The sequence below is a fragment of the Pteronotus mesoamericanus genome, unplaced genomic scaffold (assembly GCF_021234165.1).
Source record: "Pteronotus mesoamericanus isolate MK-2021 breed Mesoamerican mustached bat unplaced genomic scaffold, CSHL_Meso_final scaffold_45, whole genome shotgun sequence".
Taxonomy (NCBI): Eukaryota; Metazoa; Chordata; class Mammalia; order Chiroptera; family Mormoopidae; genus Pteronotus; species Pteronotus mesoamericanus.
In genome coordinates, this window is record NW_026555317.1 from 5,270,349 (window position 1) to 5,290,102 (window position 19,754).

General features: G+C 42.6%; 1 protein-coding gene across 1 annotated transcript in view; it reads left to right on the forward strand.

The window, feature by feature from the left end:
• The window catches only part of ANTXR1 (ANTXR cell adhesion molecule 1), a 223,120-nt gene that overhangs the window by 158,697 nt on the left and 44,669 nt on the right, over nucleotides 1–19,754 (forward strand). Inside the window, exons 15-17 of the mRNA XM_054593556.1 lie at nucleotides 2,295–2,390; nucleotides 3,627–3,794; nucleotides 13,542–13,622. Coding sequence (XP_054449531.1) covers nucleotides 2,295–2,390; nucleotides 3,627–3,794; nucleotides 13,542–13,622 — 345 coding nt within the window. The remainder of the gene's footprint in view (nucleotides 1–2,294; nucleotides 2,391–3,626; nucleotides 3,795–13,541; nucleotides 13,623–19,754) is intronic.

Here is a 19,754-nt window from a genome sequence, read left to right on the forward strand (position 1 = left end):
TGATCACTCAGCAGTAACTTTACAGGCCAGAGGTAGTGACAAGAAATATATAAAGTCCTGAAGGAAAGGAACCTACAGCCTAGAATACTATACCCAGCAAAGGTTATCATTCAGAATTGAAGGAGAGATAAAGAACTTCCTAGACAAGAAAAAATAAAGGAGTTCACCACCACTGAACTGGCTTTGTAAGAAATGTAAAAGAGTCTTCTTTATGTAGAAAAGAAAAAGCCAAAATCAGAAATAAGAAAATACAAGAAAGAACAACAACAGTGTGGCGAATGACTGGGAGTGGGGGGTGGGCTGGGCAGAGGAGGACAAAGGGGGGGAAATTGGGAAAAACTATAATAGAATAACACTGATAAATATATAATATGTTATATATTAAATAAAATTATATGTTGATGTTGTATATTAATATATATAATAAGCACAGTTATTGATATAAGAAATGTCGAAACCTGTGAAGATTTTTAACAAGATTTTCTTTGAGCCAAACTGATGACAATTGCCAAGAAGCAAGATCTCAAAAGCCATGGAAATGACATTTCTTTTTTAAAAAGACAGAGAGAGACCAATCTAAGTGTTATCTGCCAGACCGTTGCAAGTCCTCTGATCTGCTATGATCACTGTCCTTTAAGATATATAATATCTGTGTCCTAGGCACAGCAGGTCACCCAGGCAGTTCCAGTGCCTTACTGTGTTACTGTTTTGTCACCCCTGGCTCTAGTCTCTTTTCTGCAGACCACTTGCCAATGTTTTGTACCTTGCCTTCTGCATGGGACTCCCCTTTCCACACAATGGCAGCCCTACCTGGAGCTCCACGCTGAGTCCTTGACTCCCCAAATGCCACTAACACAAGGCCATAAGAAGCAGGCTTATTCTGAGCATTTTTGCCCCCTTTGCTCATTCCTCTGCTTTGCAGGCCCCTTTTTTAGTTTCTTTTGTCTCCGCAAGTAATTCATGCCACCACCCTGTAAGCCATCCATGGCTGTAAATGGCAATCTTTCCCCACAACAGGAATAATTACAGTGCTGAGATGTGGAGCAGTTTTGCTAATTATTCTTCTCTTTTCCACCCATACAGTTACAAGTTCCTCTTGTTTTTCTCCCTTCATTTTAAAATATAATAAGTGCTAACTTTCTTTCACTGAGCTAAGTTGCAGACACTGAGTTAACTGCTTTATTTGAATCATCTAGTTTAATTTATTTGTAAACTCAACAGATACCCTTTGGGCACCCACCACATGCTAGGTACCATTCTATAAGCTGAGAACACGAAACATGACAAACAGAAGCTTCCATGGAACTTACATTCCAGCATAGAGAGATAGACAATAAATAAATATCAAGCAATAATGAGATCTATAACTAAAAATAAAACGGATTAATAGAGTGAAACAGCAGTCCTACACGAGGGAACAGCTTGTACCCAGGGCCCGAGACAGAACTGTGCTCAGAGTCCTGGAGGGACAGAGAGAGAACAGGGGGCTCGAACGTGGGGAGGAGGGGAGCATGGTGAAGAAGGAGGCTGAAGAGGTGAGCAAAGGCCAGAGCTAACAAGGTAGAGTTGGGGTTTGGATTTTATTCTGCTTTGTGGAGAATGGATTACAGGAAGTATAGAACAAATAGAAGGGCAGTAGGGAGACCAATTAGGAGACTACCACAGTATACAGGAGAAAGCTTATGGAGACTTGGGGCCTGTATGGTGGTTTGGTAATGGAGCCCGAGTTGGAGAAGTCACAGATTTAGGATCTTTTAGAAGTAGGGTCAACAGAATCTGCTGACAAATTGAGATGGGGTTGGGGAGAAGCAGTGAAGGGAAGAGAAAATTTAAGAATGACTCCAAAGCAATGGGGAAAACTATGGAGCAGGTTTGAGATGGGGAGATCAGGATTTTTCTCTGACGTGGTACAGTCAAGAGGATATTTAGTACCCCAAGAGTTGATATCAATGTCAAGCCAACAGTTGGAGTTTGTAGGAGTCCGAGATGAAGATATAAATTCACAAGTCATCAGCATGTAGATGGGATTGGACTAGTTACCTACAAAGTAATAGAAATGAAAAAGATAACAGGTCCCAGGATTGTGCCACAACCTTACCAGGTAGTACTGCTTTTATTCCCACTTTACAGAGAAGGAAAATAAGCTTGTATAAGTGAAGTGACATGTCCAAAGCCCCACTAAGCAGTAGCCCTGGGATTTCACCCAGGCAGTCTACTTTTGTCCATGTTGCCATAGTGGACACATAACACAGCAATGGTGCTTTGCTTCCTTCATGTCCACAATCTCTCTGCAGGAGGAAGATGATGATGGTCTGCCTAAGAAAAAGTGGCCTACAGTAGATGCTTCTTATTATGGTGGGCGAGGTGTTGGAGGCATTAAAAGAATGGAGGTAAGTGAACAGCTTAAAGTACAGTAGTCTCCTTATCTGTGGTTTCTCTTTCCACAGTTTTAGTTACCCGTGGCCAACCATGGTCCAAAAACAGTAAATGGAAAATTCCAGAAATAAACAATTCATAAGTTTTAAGCTACATGTCATTCTGAGTAGCATGATAAAATTTGAACTGTCCTGCTCCATCCCTCCTGGGGTGTGAGTCACCCTTTACCCAGCATATCCATACAGTATATACTCCCCGCCGGTTAGTCACTTAGTAGTGGTCTTGGTTATCAGAACATCTGGTGGGGTATTGCAGTGCTGGTATTCAAGCAGCCTATTTCACTATTTATACCAAAGAGAAGCCATAAAATGTTTCCTTTTAGTGTGAAGATAAAAATTCCCTACTTACTAAGCCAAGAAAAAAATCATATGCTGAGGTTACTAAGATCTATCATGAGAATGAATCTTCTATCTGTGAAACTGTGACAAAAGAAAAAGAAATTCATGCTGGTTTGCTGAGAGAGAGAAAAAGACCACATTCACATAACTTTTATAGTAATTTATTGTTTTAATTGTTGTATTTTATTACTAATTATCATTGTTAATCTCACTATACCTAATTTATAAATTCAACTACCATAGGTATGTGTGTAGAGGGAAAAATTAACATATACAGGGTTTGGTACTATTCATGGTTTCAGGCATCCACTGGGGGTCTTGGAACATATACCCCATGGATAAGAGAGGACTATTGTACTCATATCTATGTGCTGCCGACTCAATGATGGAAAACCCAAGCAAACTGATGAAAACTCATACTTGAGGTCTGGTGGGGATGTGAATTGTGAGGCATCCGATGGAGAGAAGGCAGGTACAGCCTTTTAACTGTGCACCGCATATCTTGCCCATCATGAGTCAGAGCAGTTTGCCCAAACCCCCCCGTGGTTTCTTCTCACTGGAGTAAAAGCCAAAGTTCTCACCTGGGCCTGCAAAACTTTTGCACCTGCTCTCCCCACGGCCTGCATAATTTCACCCCTAAATATCCGTCCACATGGTTTGATCTCTCGGTTCCTTCTGCCCTCCCCCCTTCCCCTTTTTCCACACCTGTCTTCCTTGGCCCTCAGAATGCAAAATGATTGAGGATTGGGGAGCTCCTGCATTGCATATTACACATGTATTTGTGCTCCCCATTCTCTGGGGGCATCATATTTTATTTTATCATTTTGGTTTTTTGTATGTTACTTAATTTAGGTTCGTTGGGGAGAAAAGGGCTCCACAGAAGAAGGTGCTAAGTTGGAAAAGGCAAAGAATGCAAGAGTCAAGATGCCAGAGCAAGAGTACGAATTCCCTGAGCCTCGAAACCTCAACAACAACATGCGCCGACCCTCGTCCCCCCGGAAATGGTACTCTCCGATTAAGGTGAGTCTCTTTCTACTCAAAAATCCATCCTCACTCCTGATAAAGCACTTACATAGTAAGAATCAGACTCCTTGACATGATGAAATAACAAGTCAAATTCCAGATTATGGGAGAGGAGCAAATTTCTTAAATCATAGACTTAAAAGCATAGGTACTTACTTTTTCTCAGTTTCTGCATTATCGTGGTTGAGAACTAGGTTTTTGAAAATCACCATGGCAAAGTAGTGGAATGAGAGTGGACTTGGGTAGTAACCCCAAGAGGGTCTTTATGAAGTTCTATAATATCTCATTTCATTGGCAGGCAATTCCATTAACTAACAATGGGGTCCCCTTAACACATAATCTCTAGTCCTCTTGCCATAACACAAGCCCATTCCCCGCCCACCAAGTGTATCAGAACACACTGGTGGATCGCACTGATCATGGATCTAAGGCTCAGTCTCTCTTGCCGTGAGCAAAATCTCTTTCTTCTTCACTATCTCTCTTCCTTTCCCCCCAGCTCTAGACCTTAAAATCTCTTTAGCTTATTAGGAAGTTTAAACCATAAGAGGCAGCTCATGCTTCCTGAAGGCCTCTTCTCTCTTGCTGGGGTACAAATGCCTTTGAATATATGTGATTCATTCAATACCTTTGTTCCTCAGGTTTGCTCATTAATGTATGCACTATGCCAATTGGTAAAGAACATGAGAAAATTATAGCTTGGAAGACTCAGAGAGAATCTGTCTCCCTTCATTTCATAGAGGAGGAACTCAGATAAACAGTCCTTGTCCTCCCCAACACAGGTCTACAGCCTCTAGTTCTGTGCTCTGAACAGAACTGGACCACCTCCAAGGCCTCCAGTGAAAGACTTAACATGTGAGCCAGCTCTCATCACAAACACACACATGCACCCGCACGCATGCAAACATATAACCTTACTCCTCTTCCAATGTAGCAAAAACAATATTCATTATTCTGTGAGTTATTTGCTCATTTTAGAACAGCCCTTCTCCTATGAAATCAAAAGAAATAACCATTTTAAACAGTAGAGTGAAACTTTATTGGTAGTTGTCTCTCCCTGCCAAGCCAGCTCATGCCCACACTAATTGCAATGTATTTTCATTTTGGTTTGCCTTGTTTAAAGCAGTGAAATTCTTTTTTAAGTTAAAAGCCCTGAGGCAGTGGGTTGAACTCTGGAAAGATGTGGGTGAAGTGTAGTTTGCTTGACTAACAGCTGTTTTGCTTGCAATTATTTTCTAATGTGGAGCATGCAGTGGCGTGCATGCGTGCACAGACAGGAAGGAGCCAAAGAGAATCTCAGAGATGAAGAAGAAAGGAGTTTTTCTGTCATGTTGTTTGCAGCCATCTGTACATTGTGACTAATACAACATATTTGGTTATCGCCAGGTTTTCATTTCTGTAATCTTGGATGTTAAGAGAACATTAATTCTGTTTGAAGACTCTAATCTGTGCTTGAAAGCATGTTATTCCTCTATTAAGTGGTGATTTAGAACTGAGTTCTATGAAATAAATAGGGATATGGAGAACTAGGCCTGGGAATCTAAAATTGTCCCCAACACCCGCTTGGATTAGTATCAATTCATAGAGTATTTCTTGAGAACCTGAGTATTCAGAGGTCGCAAGCCTAGCAGAGTATCAGAAGCATCTGGGAGAGCTTTAAAAATACAGATTTCCAGTCCTAATGTCTCCAGCCTGATGACTCAGTCTCCCAAAAAGCTTTCAAAGGTGCACCGTCCATCAAAACTTGCTCACTTCTTTTCATTAAGTTAAACTCCCCACCCCATGCCTCCTTTTGAAATTTCACATCTAAACTCCCCAAGTGATAGCCTTCTGTTGCCTCAAATACCGCTCCCTCTGTAGCCCCTGCTCTTGAGCCTCCTTCTTTGTCATTATGTTAAATCACTGGTTCTCACAGTGCCAGCAGCATCAGCATCCTGCAGGAAGTATTAGAAATACATGTTCTCAAGCCCCAACCCAGATCTACTGAATCAACAGCATTGGGGATGGATCCCAGTAATCTGGGTTTTAACAAACCCAGTTAAGAAATTGTCATGGAAGGCCCCAGGCAGCCTTCCATTGGAGGTTCCCTGAGAGCAGGAACTGTGGTGTCTGGCGAAGAATCCATGATCATACCTCATTGATTTGTCAGGAGTCTCAGCAAGGAGACACACTTTAGATTTCACAGTCTATTTTCCACAAACACAACTATGGGATTAATGCCAAGTGGCTGAGAATCACAGTCTTAAGGAATCACCCAAACAGCCTGGTGACAAAGTCCTGCGGCTCCCTCATTAGGAGTTAGGACGTGAGAAAGTGGGAATGTCACTTCTGCTGGTGGAGCAGCTCATGCCAACACTTGCTCAGCTCCCACTGCCGGGAAGGAGATGCACAATTGCCCTGGTGAGATTGTCCATGTTTATGAATCTTCTTCCCACCAGATGTGACCCTCTGGAAGGCACCAATTCTGCTTAACTAACCTTTGAACTGACAATAAACAGCACTGTACCTGGCACAGAGTAGGTACTCCATCATCTGTTGTTAAAGAGCTGAGGCACAGGATGAAATTATGAAACCACTCCCAGAGCATCATGCTAGTTAGACTATCTCCCGTGATCCACGTACATCACTTTGGTACCTGCAGTCCAAGGATGGTGACATTCTTCTTGCCACCTCTTTAAGGAAAACAGGAAAAGAGGCCATCTTATGTGTATCTGGTCTGAGGAGGGTGAGGGAAAGACTGAACAAGAAGGGTTGAAAATAAAAACACAGAAAGGAATTCAAAAGTCAAAATGTATACTGTTTGTCCAGAAGAAAGGCAGACTTGCTACCAGAAATTCAGTGTTAGCACAGCGCACGTCCAAAGATGAGCCTCATTCTAGCCACAGTGCCAACGGACATCAGTAGGTCTTGGACAAGACATTTAGCCTCAAGGAGTACCATAAACTCTGCTTCCCTTTCCTGAACCGTCTCACTGGATTTGTCACGATCCTGGCAGGAAACAGAAGCCATGCTCAAAAGGGTTGAACTAGCATAGGTGTGAAAAAAAACTAACATAGGTGTGGGCTAAGAGCTAAGGGAACCCACAGCAATGGGGAAGCACCCAGGGACGAGCAGCGTGCAGCAGTGGGAGCAGCTGCATCCCCAGGCCTGAGGGCAAGGAGGACCGGTGGTATCCCTGGAGCCAGTGCCTTAGAGATGAAGCCACTCGATGGGAATTGTGACCATAGAGAGGGAATCGGCAGTCTAAACCTGGCCTGCCACCTGTCTTTATACGGTCCACAAGCTAAGAATGGTTTTCATATTTTTAAATGGCTATGTAAGTACCTACATAACATAACATCCTGCATTTGCCTGTTGACCTTCAAAGCCTAAAATATTTACTTTCTGGTCCTTCACAGAAAATATTTGCCAGAACCCTGCCTTGTAAGAATGCAGCCACTTTTGGAGGCAGGGGGTCAAGGAGGGAGTAGAAGGAATAAATACTGCAACCTCCCCCTAATCTTACCCTTTCATCTCCTTCCGGTGCCTCCTATTGGCCAAACCAAAGAGGAACCAGATGATGCCATCTGAGGAGGTCAGACTTCCAAGGCACAGAGCCAGGAAGACGGAAAAACACAGAGAGCGGATGGGGGCAGGCAGCTCATGGAGACAAACCAGTCTACGTGCTGCCCCTACTGTAAACAGGAAGAACACCCCCTCCCAGTGCAAAACTTTCGGGGGGTACAGGGAAGTCTCCTTGTTCCCCAGTGAAACTGGTCAGAATCATATACATCTTTTAACGAATTGCATTTGACTCATTTTTTTCATGCATCTCATGAAACAGATTTGACAAGCAAGGGAGCACATTAGCTGAGCAAACCCAGGGGGAACTCAGCAAGAGAAGGAATCCACAGTGGGCTTCTCTCTGCCGTCCCCCGGTCTAATTTAAGGCAGTGGCCGCACTTCACCATTTCCTCATTCCAGGCTCATGACTATTTGGCCTGAATTTTTCTTTGCTTGGTTTTTACCCCCTGGATTGACAGCACCCCATGTTTCTCATTAAATTGGGACTGACCATTTTAGACAAGTTAAGTAATGCCCAGATAAATGGCCACCAGATAGATTAAAACCAGGACTGCTTTCAGGTTCGCTGGAAGGCTTGCAGCCTTCAGAGAAACCATATTTCTCCTTTTCCAGTAGCTCCTCCACATGACTGGAAATGACAGAGATGACAGCCGAAAGACAAAAGCCAGACCCTGGCGGTCCGGGCAGACTGGCTATCCTCTGCAGGAGCCAGACCAGCCTGCGCTTCTTGCAGGGCCTGGGAGGGGGCAGCCATCTGTTCATTTTCTGTTAGGCCCACCTGTTGTCCTTGGCCTTAACCCCTCTGACCTTCTAATCAAGCAGCTTTCAGTCATGAAACTATACTGGATGTAGCTCGGTACCTGCAACCAAAGCTTTAAATGTTGTCAGATGTGTTGTTGATGTTGAACAGACACAAAGACCAACAGAAAAAAAGAGCAAACAAAAATTACCATGTGTGTATGTATGTGTGAGTGTGTGGGAAAAGTTTCCAACTTTATGCATTAATGTAGTTAATTTGATGGGAGGCATGGGGCACAATATTTGCCATATATTTTAAGGTATAAAAATTTCAGGGTTGGTGTATAACAGCCCTACAAGTTGAACTATCCTCAAAATCCTGACCCTCTGATAAACTTCTGCCTAGTGAAGGCAGGTAAACCGGAAGAGAAGATACAGCTGCTGCTTGCCTAAATAAATAAATAAATAAATAAATAAATAAATAAATAAATAGGAAAGAACAACCCAGCCACAAATGCCATGTACTATGGTGCTTTGAATGATGGTGACATAAACCTTCCTGGCACAATCTTATTGTTTAGAAAGAAACAAAAGCTAGAGTTTACCTAGAACTTCCAGTTTGTCTGACTTTGTGGAATAGCAGTTATTGGTTATTGTCTGAGGCCGAGGTGCATTGGGAGCCTAGAATTGGTAAATTTCCCATTTTATGGTCAAAATTGTCAACTTCAAAAGAAAGCAAGCAATTTTTAAATGTCAGCTAATACAGTCTGGCAGGGGGTCCCCAGGTGGCTAGCAAAATCTTTCTGCTCCAGAAGCATGTGGGCATTACTCCTGGGGGGTGTCGACCAGCATCTTGAAATGCGTCCTGTGCAGACATCTTCCTGTGCGTTGTGGACCTCAGTTCCGAGCTAAGTAGTGGAGTCAACTCAAAGGCTTTTCCCCAGGTTCTGGGTGAAGCCCAGGAACTGGTCGAAAGAACCCCCTGAGGCTCTTCTGGCCCCAAAATGCTGCTATTTATAAGCACATTAGCTACTGCCTTGAAATGACAAGCTTCTACCTACATTCAGAAAATCAAGGCTCCAAGAGCCTTTGATATGCATTTCCCTTTGACTTTAGAGAGCTATAATCCTACTCATTCTAAGCTCACATTGCTCTTGCATGAAAAAGCTGGCTCTTCCATAAAAAGCTCCCTGGGTAAGTGTAGAAAGAGGAATAGAATGTGTAGAATACCCGGATTGTTTTCTATGCCACGGGGTGGAGACTTCAGGTTCATTTGTGGGACAGTCAGACCTCAGTATACTGAGGCTATAACTAGAACTAGCAGGTCTCACCTTGGCCAGAAGAATCTAGCAACAGCAATTCACCTGGATAAAGCCCCCACCTGGATGAAGCACGCACAAGTCAAGCCCAGATCCAAGGCTTTCCATGCACTCGCTCCTGTATTTCTCATAGCAAGCCTCAAAAGTAGAAACTAATACTACTCCCATTTTACAAATGAAAAGACCAAGACACAGAGAGGTTCAGTAATTTGCCCAAATTCACACTGCCGCTAAGACGTTTCTTGCTTTATTTTATTAACTGCAATGCATTCATTTAGACTAGAAATGTAATCTGGTATTAATCACGTAGGAGAGAGGACAGGGAATCTGCAGGAAACTGTTTATAGAGTGACAAGATAAGAGCCTGGGCCATAGCAGCATCCACGGAGCCAGTGGGTCAGGGGGGGACGGAAGAGGCGACTAGAGAGCTATTAAATATCCACGCGGCATGGTAGAATTTGGAGGTGAGGAGGCGGTGGAGAGTGGCCCAGCTTGCCCATCTGGATGGATGTTGGTGCCATGAACCAAGGCAGGAGAACGGGTCTGGAGAATGATAGTTCAATTTGTCATGTTTGGTTTTCAATACCTGTGATACATGTATGTTACAACTGAGATTTAGCAGGTCACTGGATACCCAAAGAGTAGACTAAGCTGAAGATAGAATTTGTGAGGCATCAGCAGAAAAGGGGAAGTTCGACCCATGAGACTAGATGAGAGTACTGAGAGTGGGCACCCACCCTGGAAGTAAGACTCAAAGAGGGCCCAGGGGAACACCGCTGTGTCAAGCGTACGCAGAGGCTGATGGCACAGAAGCCAAGGAACAATGAGAAGAAGGGAGAGGCTCAACACATCGGATCTCTCAGAAGAGTCGAGTAAAATGAGGCACACAAGTGGCCGAGGCATTTGGCACTTGGGGGCACCATGGGTGGCCTTCAGTGGAGTGTTGGAGCCACCAAATACTTCCAGGGAAGCCAGATGAGGTCATACTGAAAAAGAAGTCATGTGACTTGAAGGATAAGGGGACATAGGTTGGAAGGGCACAGAAGAGAGCATGGGGAGATACATGCTAATAAAGTTCAAATTATTGGGTTCTTATACTCTGCATTACATTCTTTTCCATCTGTCTGCAGAGGCTCATGATCATCTTGATGACCTTCCCATGATCATAGATAACATTTAATGAATACTTTCTATGAGACAAGTATGTAACTTCAATATCTAACCGTAAGCCTTATACCAAGCCTATAGGGTAGGCAGTGTTGTTACCTTCATTTTAAAGATGGGAAAAGTAAGCGTTAGGGAGATGAAACAGCTTGTCCAAGGCTGCACAGCTAGTGATGGGTAGAGCCAAAATTCAAACTCAGGCAGTCTGAATTCAGTCATTTTGTGATTATATATTATGCTTTGATCTGTTGACACAAAGAAAAACATAATTTATGACCCATTTTCCTGGTGGTATACATCTAGGCAGTATACATCTTTGCTCTGCGTGTGGCTTTAAATTTCTGCAGAGTTAATTGATGTTTCAACAGCGGCATCTCATTGCTCCCTATTTGCCAAGGAGTGACTAGCACACAGGATCCTGTGGGTGGGCCGATTTACAAAACCAAATACTGTTAGTCCACCCCCTGCCCTCCCCAAAAAAAGGAAAGAAGAAGAAAAAAAAGAGGCATCCTTTCAGGAAATCCACCTGGTTATATGCTGAAATATAAATGCTTATCCCAAAGAACCTTAAAGGAAAATATGTAACTGATGATTGAAACGGGTTGAATGCAGAAAACCATGCTGAACACAGCACTCTAAAGTCATTTCAAAATATTTTTAGAGACTTTCATAAATGCTTTGCCAAAAGAGATGAGAAACACTACACTTAGCGAGGCAAAATTGAACCCCAAGAACTTGAGCAATAGTTGATAAAGGTTCAAGAGCATATTTTTTGTATCAGAATATAACCCACTAGAATATAATTTCAGAACACAAAGTCTTTGAGATGATGTTCTTAAATTAACATTGCCACTATGAAAGCTTTGTGTCAAGGAACTTGAACTGTCTAGACAACCCCAGCCTTTCCAACACTATCCTAGCAAAGACCCTTCCAGATCAGTGTTCTCCAGCACACCTGCCTGAGACCCCAGTGGGCAATATATCTTAGCTCAGTACCTGCCTTTGTGTGCACATGTGTGCACACGTACACGCACTCATCATACACAGACCCGCACACGTTTAACTGAAACATATTTTTCACAAGATCAATATTTATCCTCACCATGTGTTAACTCTAATCTTTTCTTTTCTATCCTATTTTATGTCTTAAAAATTCTGTTCCTAACACAAAAAGTTGTTTATGAGTGTTTAAAAGAGTTGCAATCTACAGTTTAGAAACTGCGTTCTAAAGGATCTAAATTCAAGTGCTCCAGACAGAAGAATTGCACGAGGAAGAATCTGCCATCAGTGTAGTGGGAAGTATATGAGCTGTAGAATTAGACCAACATGGGGTCCAATCACACCTCTCCAGTGAACAAGCTGTGTGCCTTTGGGCAAGTTAGTTGATCTCTCTGACCTTCCATGCCCTTTCCTTTGAGACTTCTGGGAGAATGAAATGAAAAGACACCTATAAAAGCACCTAACCCAGCACTTAGTAGCACTAAATCCTTTCGTGAGTCCAACAGCTCTTTATTGAGCATCAGATGCTGATTTAAGGGCTGGGCAGAACCAATGACACCTCTGCTTTCCTGGGGCTGGCATTCCAGTTGGCAAAAGCAGACAGGAAGCAACTAAACGTAGACGATGCCAGAGAGTGATAAGGTCTGTACTCATTTCCTGTTGCTGCTGCAACAAATTACCATAAACCTAATGACTTAAAACAATACAAATGTATTATCTTAGAGTTCTGGAGGTCAGAAACCTAAAATGGGTCTCGTTGAGCTAAAATCAAGGTGAGGCCAGGGCTGCAGTTTTTTGTTGTTGTTGTTTTTTGTTTTTGGAAGCTTTAGAAGAAAATTCTCCTCCTAGCCTTTTCCAGACTCTAGAGGCAGGCACACTCACTGGCCCCTCCCGTCTCCAAAGCCTCCAACGGTGGGTTGGCTCTTATCACTTGAATCGCTCTGATTTTGCCTCTGTGGGCACATCTCCTTCTCTGACTCTGACACTCCTGCCTCCCTCTGTTAAGGAGCCATGTGGTTAGATTGAGTCCATGCGGGTAACCCAGAATAATCTCTTCATCGCAGATTAAGTTAATCACATCACAAAGTTCTTTTGGCCATGGAAGGTAACATATCCAGAAAAAAGGGTGCCATCTTTGAAGGTGTGGGGAGGGGAGGTTTCTGCCTGCCACAAGAGCAATGACCAAAAATAAGGCAAAGGGACTTCTGCCTGTTGATGGAGTCACTACCTGGGGGTAATACTAAGAACAAAGCTAAATAAATGTCTTTTTTTGTTGTTGTTTAGTATTTGCAATGGCAGAAACCAGCCTTCATACAACATGCCTAGAGCACTAGAATGGCCAGAGGCATGAGACAGCTTTCATGATATACTGGGAGGACACTCTTCTCAGATACAGTCAGTTACCAACAACTCCAAAGAAGCTGTGATTTGGGGTAATCTGTGGTTTTCGATCCTTGGGCTCCTGAGCAAGTCATAGCTGCGGAGTGAGCCTAGCGGACAGCCAGGTAGCCGCACCCCCGGGGCCTTTTATTGGCCTTGCCCACTGGATGCTTCTGTTTAGTAATTTTCCTAGATCTGTCTTCACTGTTTTCATTTGCGAACTCTGGGCACCAAGTGTGTGGCGGAGGGCGGGGAGGGCGGGGGGGCAGGAGGGATTTTAATGAAAGTTGAAAAGATAGACTTATGTTAGGATATATCCAGAAATGCGGCAAGGGCAAAAGCCAATAGTCTGAATAAGCGCTCTGGGTTTGTCAACTTGGGGCTGCACTGAAGCATCAGGTTCCTCTGTTCAGTGTCTCTTCTCCTACGTTTCTGAACTTAGGGACTAGAGAGTCACTTTCCCAATCACAACCACATGGCCAGCGCTGTGTTATTCACATGATCGAAGAAGCATGGAAAGCCCAACATGTCTGTGCTGGCCACATGTAATCTCAGTGTATTGTTTTGTTTTGTTTTTTTTCAGGGAAAACTCGATGCCTTGTGGGTCCTGCTAAGGAAAGGATATGATCGTGTGTCGGTGATGCGTCCACAGCCAGGAGACACGGTAGGATTCAGTAATGGTGTCACACATGCAGTCTTTTTCTATCTCCCTGTGTTTGTGGAGCTAGAATAACTTCAGGTATTATCTCATACAGTGACAAATAAGATACTAGTTTACAAAATCCTGTGTTTTGTAAAACATTGAATTTTGACTAGCTTTTCTGAAAAGACTTCTAACAAAAAATAGGTAGGGTTTAGCTTCCTAGGATCTGTACTTAATATAAAGGTATGGTGAGTGAATAAAGACGGGCTGGTTCTGACTTTGGGCCATCACAGGAGAGAGGCCTGCTGCTCCCCGCCACGCTGGACAGTGGTGACAAACAGGATGCCAGAACCAAAAGATGGGGCAAGGAAATAGGGGCCACAGAAAACTCCCATCATCTCCCCAGCAGGTGTTGGGCCCAAATGGTCCAAAATCATAGGAGGACCTTGTACCCTGGTAAGGATTTGCCTCAAAATTGTCCATACCAAATTTGGAGCATCTCTAAATAACAGGACTTAGGAAGGAGCCAGCAGAGACCCAAGAACCCATCTGCCTGTGTCTTCATTTTGTAAATGAGGAAACTGAAGAGCGGTATCACTTGTTCTATTCAGATAGTATCAACACTGGAAAGAATCTCAGTTCTGCTAACATCACATCATTGCTATGTCTTCTTGTAAGAGCAAGTCTCTCTTCCATAAATTTAACAGAGCAAAGCTTGGAACCAAATTCTCCCTCAACTATCAGCAACCTTCACCTTCCATCTTGTTCTCAAGGAATCAGGCACATTCACCCAAAAGCAGAATGAAAGTGTCTAATTTAGAACTCCCTTCAAATTAGGTAGAGTTGGGCTTGAATCTTACTCCTTCCTGACTGGAAGTTAGCTCTGGGCAAGTCACTTAACCTCTCTGAACTTCATCTTTATAAAGCAGATGAAAATAACTCCTTCACGGTGTGACTGGTTGGAGAAGGTAATGTTTGTAAAGCATTTGGCCAACATTGAACACATAGTCATACTCAATCAATGGCAGTTATTTATTTTGTACTTTTCTACTGCCTGTGAAGGGTTGATGCAAAAATTTAAACCATATTGCCACCAATACGTATCAAATATGCCCGTATCTTAGCCGTACTCACTCTTCCACACAAACAACTGATGAAACAGGAGAGCAGGGCCTGTTAGGCAGGCCCCTGTCCTTCACACCTGGTGACAATGGAACGGGATTTGGTCTAAAGTGTCATTGTTCTTGCAAACTACTGCCCAATTAGCTGTTCCTGTTCCAGGTTGTGACAGGGACAGCAGGCAAGTATGACAGGTAACAAACCAGATCTTAGAAATGCTTGGCTGCAGTGGCCCTTATGACATATGGAATTTGTATTTTGTCTGTGAAGGTCAACAAACACATTGCTATAGGAAATTTTAAAGTACAAACTCTACAGTTAAGAGAAATGAGCCTAGGGCATAAACTTTATATTTAGGGTGCTATTTGGCCTTATAAGTTATATATCTGGTTTCTCTGGAAAATAATATTTTCTTTAGTGTGCATGAGATTCATCTAACAGATTAAGAAAAATAAAACAGCCCCGGCTTGTGTGGCTCAGTGGATTGATTGCCACCCTGCAAACCAAAGGGTTACCAGTTTTACTCCCAGTCAGGGCACATGCATGGGTTGTGGGCCAGGTCTCCAGTAGGGGGCGTATGAGAGGCAACCACACATTGATGTTTCTCTCCCTTTCTCCTTCCCTTTCCCTCTTGCTCTAAAAATAAATAAATAAAATATTTTAAAAAACAACAACAACAACAAAAAAACAGTAAGCTACCTAAACTCAGGGTCAGCAGTACTATTTTTTGTGACAGAACATTCTAGTCCAGTATACAAGCCCATTTCAGAGCAACTAAAAAACATCTCCACCAAATCTGTTAACATTTCATTCTCCACTGACCAGTTTGGCTGAAACAAATTCATAACCTAGGTCAACCGGAGAAGTTGGAGGGTTTTGGAAAGACGAGGGATAGAAATAAATATTATCATATGTAAGATATAAGAACCAACTGGGGGCAAAAGGCTGATTTAATGAATCCAACAACAATGAAATGAAAACATAAGATTTCCTCTAATAAGTCACATCTAAATTGAATCTCTTATTTACTACTTCTGAAGATGTTCTGTATGCTTTTGAGAAAAACAATAGCACCTTGAATTTTCATTCTCCAATCACAAATAATAATAGATTTGAAGTCCAGGAGGTCTTAGAATTAGGACACAGTTGACCCAGGTCTGTCACAAATTGTGGTTGTCCTGCCTACTTTCAAAAGGGCTTTCTTTATAGAAACCCTGCTAAAATGTTAAGACACATGGGAAAAATAGATGCAGAGAATTGTGTCCATGTAGCCATGACGACAGCCACAAAAATCTTGTACATACAAAGTTACACAAGAAAGGTCAGAGATTAGTTAGGAGCAAGAATTCAAAGCTGCCTCATGGCAATTCAAAAGAGAATTCCAGGGAAGGGAGGACTATACTGTCTTTGTCTATATGCTTATTCTGTTTTGTTTTGCGTTATTGTAAGAGACTCTCAACAAACCTATATTACTTACACAGTGATGACTGTTAAGAATTCCTCAGCACTGATTTGTGGGGCTGACCACATTTTCCATAAACTCAAAATGACTACGTCCAGGCATGCCCTCATGAACATGAGTCATAGGTGTTGGATTTTTTGGAAAAAACAAACCCAAAAAACAAAAATAAAAACAAAAACAAAAATCACCTAATTACATTCTCAGTTGATTCTGAAATCTTTCAAATGCACATAGACCTCACAGAAGCCTGGCAGTTCTTCCTTCTCAGATCTCGGTCTCCCTTCTGCTTCATCCTCCCACTAGTTAACCCACTCCAACCCTAGGCTGCTGAAAGGGGTGAGAACCTGCAGGCCCCACTGCAGAGCAGATGATTGGGGAAGGCCTGAGGCCATAGCCACATCCTTCGCCAGGAGGGGTGCCCACTTCCTCAGAGCTGTCCAAGCCCCAGGTCAGGGAAAACTTGAATGGGACAACAGCAGAAGACCTGAATGTGTTCTGCCTGCCACCACGCACCTCTCTCTCTTTCTGCCTGGGTGGGCTCACAGTCCTGTCTTTCCCTAGGGCCCACCAGGAAATCCTGGGACAATATAAAAGAGAAAGTGCCCGTAGAAACCACTTAAGTAGCAAACCGGCAACACATCTGATCCTAAAATTCAAAAAGGTCACTAAGTATATATGGTATCCTTTGCTTAAACCATTCTCCTAAGTACGTGCTTCCAGTATGTAGCCTCTGCTGCACTCTTTCTAAAACATGAATCTCAGTATGCCATTCCAAGGCTTCAGATTTGCAAAGATGAGGAAAAAGCTCAGAATCCTCGGCTTGATTTAGAAAGACCTCCCTTTCCATTTCATGGGCTACTCGCCTTAAGTTCCCTCATGACTCCGTATCAGCCAGCGCCGCCTAGATTACTCATCGTTACCTGAGCAGGCCAGAAGCTTTTGCGTCTCTGGGCTTTTGCATGTTCTAGTTTCTCTGCTGGAAATGCCTTTTCTCAATCTAGTAAACTATCACCTTGGCAATATTATTCATTGTTCCCTGTAAACAAAAAGAATTGCTGTCCAGACCCCCGCTGTACAGGAGCGCTGCCCAAGCAGAAAACATTCAGAAACCAAGCAAAGTGTGGACATTAGGACCTGTGTCCCATGAGCATTTTCCAGGATGATCCCTAAGACTTCATACACAACTGGGACACTCTTTGAGTTCAGAAGATTGGCTCACTTTCCAAGGACAAATGGTGGAAGGGATTCAGAATGCCCATCTGAGAAAGACTCAGAGGTACCCTCAGAGCTTTTTAACTTGGTCATGTCTCAGTCCTCACATTATGTGTCCCATTTTATAACCTGTTTTTTTTTTTAATCACTTAACCATATTCAAGGAATAATCTTCCCATGTCACCACATATCCTGGTATAATATCATTTTAATGACCACGTTATAGTCAATTGTCTATCTGTGACAAAATATTTCTGTTCTCTTTTTGGAGATATATTTCTAAATGTAATTGTTATAAATTAAGCTTTAATCCATATCTTCCTTGTCAAGTTTGTGTGCATATTTCATGTATGTTTCCTTAGAATAAGTGTCCAAAATATAACAGCATGCAAAACTTTGAAGATTTGATACATGTGGCCAACTGCCCTTCTGAAACACTGTATGGGTTAACCTTTATGTCTGCATCTAGCAAAAGCCCATCTCTGCAGGTGTACACCAATATTATTAACTTTAGCTATTTTATAGGTGCTAATTTAATTTGCATTTATTATTGAGGTGGAACAATCTTTTAAAAGATTATTTTCTCTTTTATCAATTGCATATACATGCCCTTGACCTTTTATTTTTTTAATTTTAGAATTGGTTTTTATATGTTCATTCACTTAACCATCTTTATGCATTTAATAATGTTTTGAGAACCTATTATGTGTCAGACAGTGTGCTATGCATTAAGTTTACGGTGCTTACCTTACAAAACTTAGAGTCTAACATTATGTATAGAGCCAAAGTTTTTCCTAGTTTGTCATTTACCTCTTAAGTTATAAAAAATATATAGAAGTTATCTATAATTTCATAGTCAAATCTATAAATCTTCATAATGTCTGCCTTTGGTGTCAAACTAAGAATTGTCTTCCCTACTTCAAAAGAACATAAATTTTCACAAAAATTTTCTTCTACTGTTTCTTTTCTCTCAGACTTAGTTTTGGGTGGTAATGTGAGGTGGCACTTTTTCTGTATCTTCCTAGGTATTTGTAAATCTGGGGAAAGGGCCTTTGGGAGCTATCAGCCGTCTGTTATAATAAACCAGAAGTTCCGGAGCATTACCTTAACACCTTTCAAGTATGGAATGTGACTTGGGTTAATTCTGGGTCATCCCAAAGGTCAGCGCTAGAGCCACAGGTAGAAGTTACAGTGAAGCAGATTTCATCTTAAAGAATGGAAGGACAAGAGTTTCAACAACAGAACAGGCTGTCCCAGACACCACTGAGCTCCCTGTTACTCAGAGAAAAAAACAGTTAAACCACATGGCTAGGACATCACAGAGGATTCCTGCAGCACATCAGTGGTTCTCAAACTTGAGCACAGAATAGCCTAGAAGGTTTGTTATAAAACATTGCCACACCCTACTCTCAGAGTTTCTGATTGATTGGCTTTGGGGTGGGGCCTGGGAATTAACCTTTCTAACAAGCTCCCCGGTGATGCTCATTGCCGCTGTGCTAGGGACCACACTTTGAGAAACCGTGAGATAAATGGAACTAGATGAACTTAGAGGTTCCTCTAAACCTGAGAGCTTGGGATTCTAAGTCAACACTTTTATACCAATTTGACCACCACGCCACCAATTTCCCATATTTCTCCATAGAACACCTATTGACACAATCGAGGGTTAACTAGCTTAGCTTAAATCTAAACCTTAAGCCCCAGTCAGTTGCAGAGAAATCCTTCCCAATCACAGGCAGTTCCATTCTTGGGTTACTGATTTCAAACACAGTGATACAAGGAAACGTCACACCCCCTGGAATTTCATGGAATCCAGTGGTTTTCAACCTGGTGGCACGGTGTGGTCACCTGGGGAGCCCTCAAACACAAATTCCAGGGCCCCAGCCCAAAGGTTCAATTTTATTTGTCCGGGTTGAGGTCTGGCATTAGGTATTTAAAAGCTCCCACGTGATTCTAATGGTCAGCCAGGTTGAGAATCAGTGATCTGGTCCAACTCCTTACTTTTCATCCAGAGCAGCATCTTTTCTTTCCTCCTGGGAAAATTTGAAGGCAACTCCCCATAATCTTTAGAAACCCTGTGCCTGTCTCATAGGCATAAGAGAAATGGACCATTACAATCTTCATGTACTCTCAAGTCCCTTTCCTATCAAGAATGTGGTTAACGTAATTTCTGGCTGCTGTATTATTGCTACTCCTTGGGTAAAGAGGACAGGAAAGAGAACACATAACTCTGACTCATATGCCTTTCCTGGATAGAATTTAGTCAATATATTGACCAGTCCAAACCCTCTCTGATCATTTTTACCCCACCTCCCATCCCCAGCTCTGGGAGAAGGCCACTGGGGTTGGCTGTCTTCTTT